The 14,589-nt window shown below is 41.7% G+C and overlaps 1 protein-coding gene across 8 annotated transcripts in view; it reads left to right on the forward strand.

Moving 5' to 3' along the window:
* Window positions 1–6,201: 6,201 nt before the first annotated feature.
* vav2 (vav 2 guanine nucleotide exchange factor) overlaps window positions 6,202–14,589 on the forward strand; it is a 179,853-nt gene continuing 171,465 nt past the window's right edge. For 2 of the 8 annotated variants that reach the window (XM_044333364.1, XM_044333366.1), the window contains exon 1: window positions 6,202–7,611. In XM_044333364.1, the coding sequence (XP_044189299.1) occupies window positions 7,408–7,611 (204 nt within the window). In that variant the 5' untranslated portion in view covers window positions 6,202–7,407. The remainder of the gene's footprint in view (window positions 7,612–14,589) is intronic. The other 6 variants (XM_044333361.1, XM_044333362.1, XM_044333368.1 and 3 more) reach the window with 4 other exon arrangements.

Here is a 14,589-nt window from a genome sequence, read left to right on the forward strand (position 1 = left end):
TCTCACAAAAACAACCAACTAGGGCCTAGCAAACCATGTTCAGACTTCTGAGACTATGCTGTATGCTTTGGAAAACATTCAAAATAGCAGGAATGTAATTTGTAGTAAATGGACCACAGCATGAAATATCATTGGGAAAAAAAATGTTATTTATAGAGAACATAACCAAAGCATTACAATTGTCATTTTATAGACATTTTATGTTATTAACTTTTTGTCTCCAATTATTTTTAAACTATTTGGTTGTTCTGAATATAAAGTAACACAGTTTTAAATGTTGCTCTACAAAATTGTTTTTATCTTACCAAGTGCCACCCGTTCAGGCCTTTTTTATCCTCAGGAAGGTCATTTTCACGGTGAATGACTCACAAAACTTGTATGTATGTAAATGCAGTGCGTCTATACAATATATTAAAACCCAACTCTCCTGTCAAGGCTCTTGTTTACAAGGCCATCGTTTTTGTAAGAAAAGGTTTTAATATCCCTTTACACGCGGGGTAGTTCAACTTTCAGGGTCTCATTTTTTGTTAATAAAAGAGCAAAGATTGCCGCATTGAACAGAATAGGTGTCAAATGTACTTTACATTGTGCTCTTTACTAAACAGCAGTGTCTGCACCACAATGAAAGAAAGCCTTCTTGACATAGAAAGAGTTTCTCGGCTTCCGCTGGCCTGCCAACTGCTCAGCAGGAACTGGCACGCACCCAAAGCTGCTCAGTTCAAACAGCTGGTGCCTCCACCAGCTTACGCTCCATCAGAGCTCCGTGCTTAAATTCTTTCAGCATGGGCTAGAAGCACTGGACCTGTGTAGTCTGGGTCGTTCGTAAAAGAGGACTGCAGTAGTAAAGCACTCACATTGGCACTGACAAGATGAGAGCATCCACTAAGTACACAAGCTGACTCAACACTGCTTGCAGTTCAGTAATTAACCAGGAGATGGCCATCATTAACCATCTATCAAGTGCATTTCTTTTCCCATTATTATTTGTTAGTGCATGAAAGACCACTGCTTTTAAGAGGAGCACAGATTAAAGTACTTAACATGAAGAAAGCAATTGAAGACTATAAGAAAGGGCAGATAAATTAACGTATTATGAAACAAAAGTTAAGGATACATAAGTACTTCTATTAATTGTGTATTGGTGAAAGGAGGAAGATCCAACTGCTTGCACATTGTGGGGACATTCATCATTTACTATTTTTCTCTGTGGCCCAGCTCGCTGTCCTTGCACTGTGCGTGTTGCAGGGAGACGTGGTCTTTGTGACCTGCATTCCCATCATGCAACATGGAACATGCCACCCAGCTCCCGCTCAACAACCTCGGGGCATGATTGATCAATGCCACAAGTTCAATGACAACTAGTCATTCCTGCCTCTTCTGGCTATCACTCACAATGCATGAATCCAATGTTCAGAAGACACACACAAACACACACACAGAGAAACACACGCATGCAACTTTCCAGACATATCACATAAGAGACTGAATGCTTTGATTAATGGACCTCTGGTTTTCATTTTCTTTTTCATTGCCTTTTAGGGAAACCCTTGGGGAAAGAACATAAACTCAATGAATATGGCTTCACAATGTCAATTTGAATCAAAGTATTCTTTGATACACTGCACATGCACGCACTTCTGTTCAGTAAACGATTTATGCTAATGTGACATATCAAGAATCTTAATTGCAAATTAGCCGATAATTCTACAGTTCTCATGAAAGTAGAAGCCCCCTTTTTTAATATGCTCAATTTGTAACAAAGTTTATGGTGCTTATTAATCTATTTTAAAACCATTACTTATCCAGGAAGAGAATTTGCTGAGCATGTTCTTTTGCAGCACTGCACTGCATCACATTCACATACAGTATATACATATTCACTTCTGGTAGCTGCCCAGGACCTCAAGCTTACTATTCAGCAGCACAGCTGGATCAGCTAGGGCCTGCATGCCTTGCACAAAGGTACTCCGATAGTAGCTTACCTTTTCCTCACGTTGATTTTCAAGCTAGTGTAAGGAGAAAGTCTCAGGGCTGTAACTATATATTTTTTTAAACTTTTTGTAACCTTTGTTACAAAAAGTGGGGGGAGGGGGAGGATTGGCCGAGTGTCCCCACTCAGATTTATTCTGTCATTCTTGGGATCAAACAAGCAACCTTCCAGTCATAAGCCTGTTTCTCTAAACTTTACCATTCGGCCAAATGATGTCCCAGAGTTCCTCGTGTTTATATGGTATGTTTCTTTCTTCACTGTTATCTATTTATCTGTCAGTTACTGTTGAACTGACCTTCAAGAAAAGGCCATAACAGGATGTTCCAGGAGCCTTCAGTTGAAATTTTCTGACCTTCTGTTATCTGTCTAGACAGGATTTAGAGAGTACACATGCTGTTTTCTTCTGACAACACAATATTTCAAGCTGTGTACAATTTCGCATATTGACATAAGTGAACACTAATCAGGAACATCAGTCTGGTGCTGTTGACCACTGCAATGTTCCTCTGAAACTGCTGAGGGTTAGAGGCAATGCTCTTTCTCTATAACCCTCAGATAATGGTGCTGTCTTTTTTTGTTGCATTTTTTCAAGTTGCTCTGGAACTGGTGGCGCACATTTCCCCCCAGAAAAGGCCTGCTGTAAAATTTATATGCTGTATTTTAAGCTGATGGGGCCGTTCAAAAGGTCTTTAAAGGTTAAGTGATCACGGCTCCATTGGGCCACACATTGAAAGACCATTTGTACATCAGAGGATGCATTGTGCAAAAGGACATTATCAACAGCCATTCCCCCAGCTCTCCCATTTTCATGTGCGCCAAGATTACAGAGCTTTGTCAGAGTTATTTAAGGGTTTGGTCAAACATCAATAGTCCAGGCCTGGTATAATCTTAAACAAGTGCTGCATTAAAACATAACTGTGACAGTCAGTCTTGCATTTGTCTGCTCACTAAATGCTTCTTGAAGGTCAGAACCATTGAGAGTGCAGGAATTGCGGCGGATAAAGCTCCAAATGCCCACTTTGGAGGGCTTATCCTCTAAATTTTTTTTTTTTTGGGGGGGGGGGGGGTGCTTATCCTGATATCCAACAGCACCCTGCTACAAGCTGCACACATGGCAGTAACACATGTTGTGGTAAATACTAAAACCGCCTCAGGCTACGTGACAGTCCTGCATGGATGTTCGCTAACAGCCTCTCTATATGGGCCATGTACTGTATGTCTTTCCATATTCCTGCATAACTCTGCAACCAATGGGGGAAGCCGTTTCTACGTGGAAATGAAAGACCCTGACTGGTTTGACCAAGAATGAATGAAACACTGTCTCTGTCAAACAGAACAACAGTTGAACTGCAGGCCTGGACCTCTGGGTCAGAAATGATGGCCTGCAGCCATCATGGGAACAGTGACACTGTGAATAGTCAACAACATAGTCAACAACACGCTGTATCTCTTTATGAGGTAAAGCTGGCAGCTAAAGAAATAAAGGTACAGCTTGGAGATGAACCCTCCACTCTGCAGTCAGATGTGGCTTGAAGGGAACAGGTGCATTAGAGAGTAGATGCACCAGAGAGGCTGAGTTCATCAGCTTAGTGTCAGTGAAAACCTAGTCCATGTCAGCTAACCAACTGTTCATCAGCCTGGAGGGCCTGCTCTACAGGGCCTCACACATGCAGGATGATGAGGCAGTGATTCAAATTCACCAACTCCGAAAGCTTTTGGAGACTTTTGTCTAGGGAGTGTTGGCAGGTGGAGACAGCAAAACATGGTAAAACTCTTGGCTCCACCGCTGTAGCTCTGTCACATCATTCTTAAAACATCTTGCCTGTTGTATCTGTATGTATTCTTGACATCCAGTGGAGTTGTAACACAATTGAGTAGATAGGTATTTTTACTGGACAGTCCCAAGAGGGCTATAGAGGAAGATGTCTCCGAGACCGGGCTTTCTGGAAGACAAAAGACAATGAAAATCCTCCACCTGTGGAAATCCTCAAATTCAAATCTGCTGTAAAGAGCTGAGAGTAGCTGTTTGAATCTTTCATTATACATAATTTAAACTCACTCATGTTTATACAAATGAATGTTTGCAATGCATCCACTTGTACATAGTCGTCCTGTATGGGTCCAGCTTTGTGATCTTAAAAATCCTCTTTCAGACACAAAAGAACCACAGAACATGAGGTTTTGCTTTGCCGCTCTTTTGTTATGCCTAGAGATTAATTAGTCAAACGTGTTCCACGTGGAAATCTGGAGGTGGGAAGTGACGACAGCAACTAAGTTGAGAAAGTAATGAGACATGACAAAGAGGCATTAACTAAGAACAGGCGGAGTGCCCTGGTAGCCCAATGGTTACAGTGCATGCCACAGAACTGCAATGTTCCTGGTTTGACTCCAGCCGGGGAACCCCGTTGCATGCCATGCCCCCCCCTCTGCCCCCTCCACCCGTCTGCCTCTCCACCATCAGCTATTCATTAAAGACAGAAATGCCCAAAAAATATATCTAAAAAAAACAGATGTCAGTGGCAAGCAAGTCATTCATTGACCTATAGTGATACTTTTATTAACAAGGACTCACACTGGGAAATCTAAGGAAGGGGAGAGGGATTGGGAAAGTAACAACAGAAGTGAAGAACTGAGCTAAATAAACCCCAAAGTGTGTAAGCAGCAGTAGACTACTTGAAAAAGGAGGAACAGAAAAAAGCAATACGGGGGACAGTGGTCAGTAAGAGGGGACATGCTGTATGTCGTTTTCCATTAAAGTAAGTGAAACCTGAACAAAATCATGACCTGTTAGCTTAAAGCTGAAGTGTTATCTCCCCTTGCAGAAAGGAAGGTTTTGTGGAGGCCTGCTGTTTATTTATAAAGTGTGGTCGCGCATATTCTGGATTTCAGTGTGTGAAAATACAAACATGGTATAAAATGTGTCACTTCCAAAGTGTTGGCTCTGTTTGGAGCAGACTTCATGGCATCACCAAAAACAGAGGTATGATAGGACAAGTCATGACAAGCCAATCCTATTTTTCAGCAGCAGATTATGAAGAGCATTTCCCACCATGGTAAATATAGTTGTTTGTGTTATTATAACAATTAACTGCGTAGATTATGAATACCAACTATAAATATTTAACCACCTAATCAAGATAGCCACACCTATTCAGTGTGGTGACAATTTCACACTGGTAACTGACTAAAATAAAAGTTTGGTGTATTATTGTGAAGACTATACACTTACCATTGGGATACACTGAACAACCGTCTCAGATAGTTTGCGATCTACAGTACATGAGAACTACAACTAACTGAGGAAATTTTGTTTTATGGAATAATCTACAATTTAATCTAAAAATCTAAACACTTATACCTCTCAGTGACCTCAGGACTGTCCTCAGTAAATTGTTTTCTACCTGCCTGCGGCTGCTTTCACTGAGCCTAGAACTTAATTGTCTGTTATGTGTGTATAATTTTGTAAATAGTTTAGCTCATCTCTTCCAGAAGTTGCCATAAACAATGTGTCCCTGTCAGTTGTCCTGTTAGGTCTATATAACAGCTAATCTTTGTTTTACCTTAATCATTCAGAAATAGCCCATGAGCAGTGTGTGTGTGTGTGTGTGTGTGTGTGTGTGTGTGTGTGTGTGCACATGGTGATGGCATACATAATTAAATCACCTGTACCCTGTCCTTCTATGCCAGTGTTTCTTTCTGATCATACACTTTTTGTACAATGTTTTTTTTTTTTTTTTTTTTTTTTTTTTTACATTTTTTTAAACTTACTAAGTGTTTTACATGTTTTCAGTTCCTCACTACAGCTGTTCCATAAATTCACTCCTTTGACTGAAATACAATGATATTTTACATCAGCATTCCTCTCAAATCATATTGGCTTTTTCTCTTTTTAAACAATTTTTGGATACTTTTAGGTAATAACTGATTTTTTTTGTGCTCTATACATAATTTGAACCATTTTAAAGTCGACTAAATCTTTTGTGAGCACATCCACTGATTTGACCAGAAGACATTCCATTGAGACCCGCTGTATTGTAGCAACACATCCAAACCCCATATAACCACACGAAAGCGTCATTACAGTGGATTTGTGTGTGTGTGTGTGCATGCGCGCGCGCGTTTTGTTTTGTTTTGTTTTTATTTTTTTTTAATGAATTATCCCTTTAATCCTCTTGCGCCACCAGCTCGTGCAGTGTACGCTTTCCACCGTCAGAGGGCGCAACTCTCACTCAACTCTCGCTTCAAAAATATTCCCTGAAACTCACATTCTTGGAGTATGGAGCCACTTTAACAAAGTGCGGACACGCGACCCAAGTTTTACCTTTGCACGAGATAATCGGCGCGTGCGAGCTCGTACAGCCTGCGGGTCAACGCCGCGCGTGGTAACCTGGACGCTTTCTCCTCACGTTGTGCGGCTCGGGGTCGGGACCGCTAAACATCTCTGTCCGTAAGGGAAACGAGCAGAGGGAGACGTGAGAGGGAGAGAGAGAGAGAGAGAGAGGGGACATGAACGGAAGGGAGGCACAAAACACAGAAAAGAAAAGCTGTATACACGCGGAGCATCTTTTTTGAGCGCGAAACAAAGTAACGCTAACCGGATAAATGTAAACACTGATTCTTTCTCTTTTTTTTCCCTGGACATGTTTCCGCTGCCGGAGAGCGCTGCTTAGATTGTGTTGTGGAGAGAGGATGGTCTCGGTGCTGTAGAAAGCCTGGTCTCTTGTTTTATCTCTTTTTCTTTCTTTTTTGCGGTGGAAATCACTGGAAGTTTCTACGTTTGACGTTTTTTCAGAGGAGACGTTCAATGCAAATGCGGTAGGTGACTCCGGGCTTCGGTTCAACAACTAAACAAGACTTGAAACGCAGTTTTTTCTCCTCACATTGTGTAGCAGGCTGTGCTGTTTGTTTGAGCGCCGCTGAAATGTGAGACACTGGGGAAGTCGATACATGACAAACCGCTGCATCCAGCTGTTTCATTTGCCGCTATTGTAACCCTTCATTGACACCGTTTGGATTGGATATGCTAAGAAAACTTTTTAAGAATGAAGAGAAGAAAATTCCCGTAGCACGCCTCTGTTTTCTGGTTACATCGCCGCCGTTTGCTGAAGTGGATCTGTGGAAAGGGTGTTATTATTTTAGTCTTTTCCAAACCTTCATCATTTCCATGTTGAGAGGAGAGGAGAGCTGACATGCGTCTGGAACGGGGATACAGTGTGGTGATCCACTACGATTAAGATAAAGTTGTGAAATTTGCCTGAATATCGAGCTGAGAGTGTATGATACAGATATCCGGCGTTGGTAGGGACCCGATCGTATAGTGCCCGCTTGTGCGCCGTGAATCGCCGCTCTCAACCCGCTTTGAAGCAGTTCGTGTGGACTCGACTTTGTTTGTTGGGGGGAGACGCTCCGGAGCCGATATGGAGGAGTGGAGACAATGCGGGCGGTGGTTGATAGACTGCAAGGTCCTGCCCCCGAACCACCGGGTCGTGTGGCCCTCGGCGGCCGTCTTCGACTTGGCACAGGCCCTGCGAGACGGGGTGCTCTTGTGCCAGATGTTGCACAACCTCTCGCCGGGATCAGTGGACCTGAAGGAGATCAATTTCAGACCCCAGATGTCACAGGTGAGTCGGGCCTCGGTGCAAACTTCGAAACCAGCAGATTATGGTTTTGATTCACACCTCCAGGCTATGTCTTGTGACTGTACACACACACACTTTCTCTCTTTGTATATGCATTGCTGTGCTTCTCATTCACACCTTGGGATTGCCAGGTGCAGCCACCAGACACTGAGAGGTACCATGAATTCATCTAACACTTCGTATGGTTGGAATGTCATTATACAGCAATTCTCCCTCTAGCAATTCCCCAGTTGCTCCAGAGATTTTACCCAGAAACCTTCCTGTCACAACAAGCCCACTTCTTGGACACAGCCCAGTTGCAGAGCTTCTATCAGTATATCTGTGATAATACAGCAGTTTTACACAGCGGGTGCTTTAACACATGCAGATTCCATTCAGTCTTGCACAGGTGAGGGAGGGAATCATGCCCACTGCATCTTAACAGAGCAAGGCGCCACCCCTGCACACAAGCGGCGGTTCTGTATTAGCTGACCTGAAGGTTTTTGCTGGCTTCTTCATATTTTTCCAATCATTACAATTGCAGTATTGTTGTCTGAAATCTCTGTATAGTTCCACACATCTGTTCGACCCGTTCCAAGTGGGGGCAAATACGATCATCTGCTGATGGAAGAGAAAGTGAAACATTTATCTTTCCAAGGTTAAATGATTTGCCACAGTTTCCCTTTAACTTTAGATGACCTTTTTGGAGTAGCAGACGGGTGTGGCAGTTCAATACAGAGTTAGACAAATAACATCATATGCTCAAAAAGTTGTGTGGATGGTTATGGAAGGTTTACCTCACACTGTCCCAATCTTCTTGGTTCAGTAAACACCACGTGTCTGCTGGTAGCAGTTGAAATGAAAGCTGAAGGTTATTTTCTTTTTAAGTTTTTTAGCCACATCATGTAGCAGCGTAGGGCTAAAAATACAGCCTGAAGTTTCCTCTAAGTCCTTTTGTGAAGAAGCTTAAAGAGGAATAGCTGTCTCAGTATATAATTAAACATAAGTCGACAGCATGGTGTTAGGGTTAGAGGTTTGGACCGTAGATGTCACACGCTTCCATTTCTGTAAAGCTCCCTTTCCTCTCCAGTTGATTCATGATTCCAAAGCCAATACGAGGAAGTGTTGGGTGCCACAGGAAGTTTACATGACCACAGCAGTGAAGGAGAAAGTGCGCTGTGGCAAACGTTTCTATTGACTTTTCTTCACCCTGAAGTCTGTACTGAAATAACCACAGAGCCTCTATTCTTGTATAGTGAGAAGTCTGGGAATTGGCACGGTGAACGGGTTCGCAGTTGCCCGTTTGCAGAAAGTGTGTCAGTTGGTCTTATTGTCATGCCCACAGAGGCCAAAACAGCTATCATACCAGAGCAATTGCCCGCTTACAGCACATTTGTCTGATATTCTTGGCACACCTTCTGTGACCCGTTTCTGTCATAATAATGTGTGAATGTGTGTGTGTATGTGTGTGTGTGTGTGTGTGTTGCATCTGTCTGTCTGCCTCTCAGTCGATGTCTGTGTGACATTAGTTGGCTGCCTCTTTTGAGTAAACATGTCTTCCTTTATGTTTCCGAAGAGAATGAATCAGTCGAGCAACAGAGCAACAAATTTGACCATCAATTAATCTTTCATTTATGAAGCAAAAATGCCAATATTTTCTGCTTCCAGCTTCTCAAACATGATTTTTTTTTCTGTTGTGTATCATGGTAAATTGAATAAGCGCTGCAACAAAGGATGATTTTCATTATCGATTCATCTACCAGTTATTTATTCGATTAATCGGTTAATTGTTCTGTTTATAAAAAGTCAGAAAAGAGTGAAAAGTAGCTGTAATACATCCTCACAGGTCAAGATCGTGTCCTCAGATGTCTTGTTTTGTCCAACTAACAGTCCAAAACCCAAAGATATTCAGTTTACCATAATGTACGACACAGAAAAGCATTAAGACAACACATTTGAGAAGCTGAAACCAGCTCATTTTTTCTATTTTTGCTTAAAAAAATGACAACAAACAACAACAAAACAAACAATCGACTAATCGTTTCAGCTCTAGATTTAATATCTATGGGTTTTGGATAGTTTGTCATACAAAACAAGCAAGCTGAAGACATCATGTTAGGCTTTGAGGTCTTTTTTTTTGCTATTTTCTGACATTTCACAGACTTAATGCATAATAAAAAACAACAATTGACAGATTAATCATTGAACATCATTGTTAGTCGCAGGCATAGTCTCCAGTCTTCCTCTCTGTTTCTGCTAACCACTGGTAGCCTCCACTTATCAGCTCCAGAAGCTACTGACTTCCATGTTTACAAGGCGAGAGCGAGGTCTGAATGGCATCCTTTGATCCGCCCACTAATCCCATCCTCCCAGTCCCACTCTGCGAATCTGCAGCGAGGGTGGAAGGGGTGTCCTCAGTGACAAATTGGGTTAAACAAAATCCTGGCAGCAGAACAGTAGTATGTGATTTATGATAAGGAAAAGGTCAGAGCGCATGTGCTTTAACACTCAGACACAGAGTGAGTGGCTTAGCCAAATGAAGAGGAGGTGAAGCGGAGCGATTACATTATTTGCTCTGGACAAAATTTCTCAGCGGCTCCACTTGCATGGTGATTAATAGTTTCCCAAATTGAGTTTTGTCTCTGAATATGCCATTCTGTTAAACGTTTCAAACATTACAAGTGGTAGTATCCTCAAGAGTGGGTGTTCAAATGACTTCTAACGCTGTGTGACCTGCATTAGGACGGGGCTTTTGGTGAATGTGTAAGACAAAAAGGGAGTGCTTCTCTGTTTTCTTGGACCCACTAATTCTATTCAGTCGCTGCTGTTAACAGACCCCTAATCACAACAATGCTCTAAAAGTTGGCATTGATCCTACTTTGTTCTCTAGTGCACTATCATTGTGTTTTAGTGCCTTCTGGAGAACTGAAAGGGAAGTCGCTGTATCAACACTGAGGTTATCCTGTCTTGTTACTGTAAGTCACTTTTGATTCACGTATCCATAAAACAGCATACGAACAATTTACTGAAACTTGAATTTTAACACCACATGGTGAGTCTATCCAACAACCATAACTTATTTCTATTTATAGATTTTCTACTATATATTTTATGATCTGAGGTTTGAATTTTTTGAGTGTTTTGGCAAATCTTTTGAGACTGTAAAGGGGTTTTTTTGATTAGTCATACCTTTACTATACATGTGCTTGAAGGTCCTTTCTGTGTAGAGATTGCACATTCTGCTGATGTCTGCATGGGTTTTAGTGCTGAAACCATAAGTGGATAAATGGATGAGTTGATTGAAAGGAGAATTAAATGACTTCAGTCTTGATTATTGATAAAATGTTTAAGGCATTTGTCTGCCTCTTAGAAATGGAGGATGTAGCTGTAAATACACCACAGGATCAGTATCAGTCATTCAAACAATTTGATCAAAATTCAGCATTTGCTGTTAAGAAAAGCCTGTGAAAATCTTTTTGGAAAAATCAAAGTGCCACTGTTGTAACCTTGAACAAGGAATGAACACTATTGGCGCCTTCATGACCAAACCTGAGAGGTGACTTATTAGTGTGATATTTTTGGTTGACTTTCAAGTGTGAATACGTGTATAATAATGGCATAAAAATGAGGAAGGCTTTCAAATCAGCACTCAGCAGAGTAAATAACATTCATTCAGTGTGCACTCAAGTGGCTGAAAAGGGAAATGTCCATTCATGCATCCTTCCAGTTCACAGTGAGGAAGTTTATTGTGATATTCATGAAGTAAATGATAATCACTGGACTGTAATAAAACAGTAAACCAACGTGCCTGGCATCTGATGTTACTGAAGGGTTGTTTCGGTTGTAATATCATGGAAAGGAATAGTAAAAACTGCGAGTTGTGTCTTACTGTGAGCAGGAGAGGAGGTGAAGTAACTCCAGCAAAAAAAAGCTGTCAAGATGACCTTCGTTTAGGTGGTCTAATAAATCCCTGATTGTAATTTTTAAAGGATAGCGAGGCGGTTGTCTTTACCTCAAGGTTGTAAACAGATGCTTAACGAGTGCTGGTGTTTGGAAATGCTTCACAGCTCAAAGTGCACGTATTCTGAATCCAGCGCCTCAGGCTGTGTCTGAAAGACAAGACTGAGCTGTGCTCTCTGAAGCCTTTTGTGTGTTCTGCAGTGTTTTCTCATACTTTTTTTTTTTTTTTCTTCCCCCTGTTAGTGAGGTAGTTGTGAATGCCTTTGGGATGACTCAGGCGGATACGTATGTGTATGCCGCTGTGCTTTTGTTTCTCTGTGTGAGTGTGTGAACTTGCTAGTTATGTGTATGTATGTCTGTGTGTTAGAGATGTTACAGTACCTGTGCTCAGACTGAATCACTGTTGGCTGAGCCCAGAGCTCTCCTGGAGCTTCTCAGTGCTCCACAGGGCTCCAGATCTCACACAGAGCCTGCCGCCTCCTCTTACAGTAATTGAGGTTCTTCCTCTTTGTCCAGCTCCTACCAGAAATATTGGCTGCTGCTGGCAAGTAACAGGAGCTGATTTTCATTGGGACTTTTCAAAATTCTGCTAATCATACTTGAGAAATGGCTATATAAACATCGATAATCAGGAAAACACTGTTTTCAGATCATTTTTGCAGATCACAACATCCACATAGTTATGCCAAAACAAAACAAAAAAAAAAAGATTAAAGCTACAGGAACTGCTCGGTCACAAGGGAACAGAAAACACTAAAACAAAATTTCCACTAGTCTATCAGTGCCTTGTTGTGACTAACATGTTGGCAAATAATTGCCTTCCAGCAGACACAACGCAGTGTTAGCATTAATTAGGAGTTGCATCTTTTGCCACCTGGCAAATATAAGTTCAATATTCACTTGACTTGTAGCTCTGGTTCGTTCTCTCCACCAGCTTCAGAGGGAAAAAAAAAAATCTTGCTCTTTAGCTCGCTCACTCTTCACATTTCCTCAGTAGCTAATCACTAACATTTCCTTTGCCAATTGGTGCTGGGCAGGTAGCCTAGAGTATGTTTATCAGAGCTTGTTTGCTGAAAACAGCTACTTGATGCTTCTGGAAACAGGGTTGATGAGGCTGAACCATAAAGTGAAAGTAAAAAACAGAAACCTTGAGCTCTAATAGGCTAAAAGCTCTGTAGAGCTGCAAAGTTGGGTGCTATTCTCTGATATATAAATGCAAAGCTTTTCTCATTATTAATGTTAACATCACAAGTATGCATTAATGCAGGTTTGAATATTTTCATCCTCTCGATGTTCACTAAAATACAGAAGTGTTCTCGTTCACTATAAGTATATATTGACTTGATTGCTGACCATAAATTCTACAAGGCTAACAGTAATTCCTGGACTGCTGCGCTGGGACTCCTGATCAAATCACAGTTTCATACGGTCTTGGTCACAGTCACATGATTACAGTATACACTCACTCTGTAGGTCATGCTTTTAACACTGAAAGCCCCGTCTTAAAGAGCTCTGCAGGGCTGGAAATAAGATCAGAGAGAGTGTATGAACCGGAAAACGACATGGTAAATGCCAGCCCACCTATTATTCTGAAATCTCTGTTTGTGACCAGTGCGGGGAGGAGGGGGGGGGGGGGTTGGTGACTACTGTAGACAGCCACCCACCCCTGTCTCCCTCAGGGGTAATTTAATCTCAGCATTTGGTCTACGGTTGACCCCTGCAACCCCAGCACCCGCCGGCCCCGGATACAGGTAATACCGCTAATGGAGCTCGTTAGGGTCTGCGTCCTGGGTTGCACAGCTGGGATGGTGCCACTGGGAGCTAATGGGATTGACAAGGAGGGAATGGGCCTAGGCCAGGGTTTTCTAACCTTTCTGTGTGAGGTAATCCTCCTCCTGAGGTCATGAAAAATCTCTCTACTTGTAACATTTTCTATTTGCCTTGTGTGCTGACATGTCCATAGCTGGCTTATGTGTCATATCTTGAGGCGAATGAAATTGCTTTTGTCTCAAATTTCATTGTCTCAGTTACAGCCACTATAATTTTCACTTTCACAATAGCCTATGAAAAGTTCAGGGGCTGTTGGTTGTATTTATATATTTATAGTTATAAGATACTGTGTTGATTTAGTCTGGAAAATTCAGCTTTTTTTCACAATTCAGGTCTTATGGTCATAACTTTGACCATGTTTCCCAAGATTGACCCAATCTTACTCTTGTAGTTATCCAGATCATTCAGACCTCCTTGCTCTTGGTTAAAAACTGACCAGCTGTACTGACTTTTTCTTTGTGGTTTCAGTTCACCAGAGCTAACTAACTGTTGACAACATGTGTGGTCATCTGAACTTGTTGTTCTTGTAATGTTGCCCTGTCCACAGATAATCAAAAATTAATCTGGTGAGCAAAACAATATCATAACTATTAGTAATGATTTACAGAACTATTAATATTAGACCTTTAATACCAGTGGATATAGCAGGGGGATTGGCAGAGCATCGATCGCTAATATAAGTAAATGATTATTTTTTTATATACCTCTCCTCACTCTGAGGCAAGATTGCATAGGCGAGTACAGAGCAGTATTCTCTTAGCTAGTAGGAATGCAGTGTCCTGTTCAAGGTCACTTCATTAAGGCGGATGCCTTGCAGTAGGAAGGAGGTTGAACTTTGTCAAGTTGAAGGACAGTCTTGGTATTCACTTAGCCTAAAAATAAATATTCCCTTGGAACCAGAAGTAGCAGGCTACAAAACCAACAGTCAAGGTTTTAGACGCCTCTGTCCAGCTGCTGCTGTTCAATTTATGAGATTTTCTTTTAAGCCGAATAAGAATTTATTCCCTTCAAATGAATCGTTGCCATGTGTCAGCTGTAAAAACAGAACATTTGAATATGCTTAGTATCTCAGAAGGAATGCCCTGCAGCTGGCCTCTACAGTGGTGTTAGAACAGCTAAGAGGTGTTGAGATCGCTGTAGTTATTGCTCGCGTAAGTGTTTGGTGACATGCATCATTTGAATAGACGGTGT

This window comes from Thunnus albacares, chromosome 18 (assembly GCF_914725855.1).
Source record: "Thunnus albacares chromosome 18, fThuAlb1.1, whole genome shotgun sequence".
Classification (NCBI taxonomy): domain Eukaryota; kingdom Metazoa; phylum Chordata; class Actinopteri; order Scombriformes; family Scombridae; genus Thunnus; species Thunnus albacares.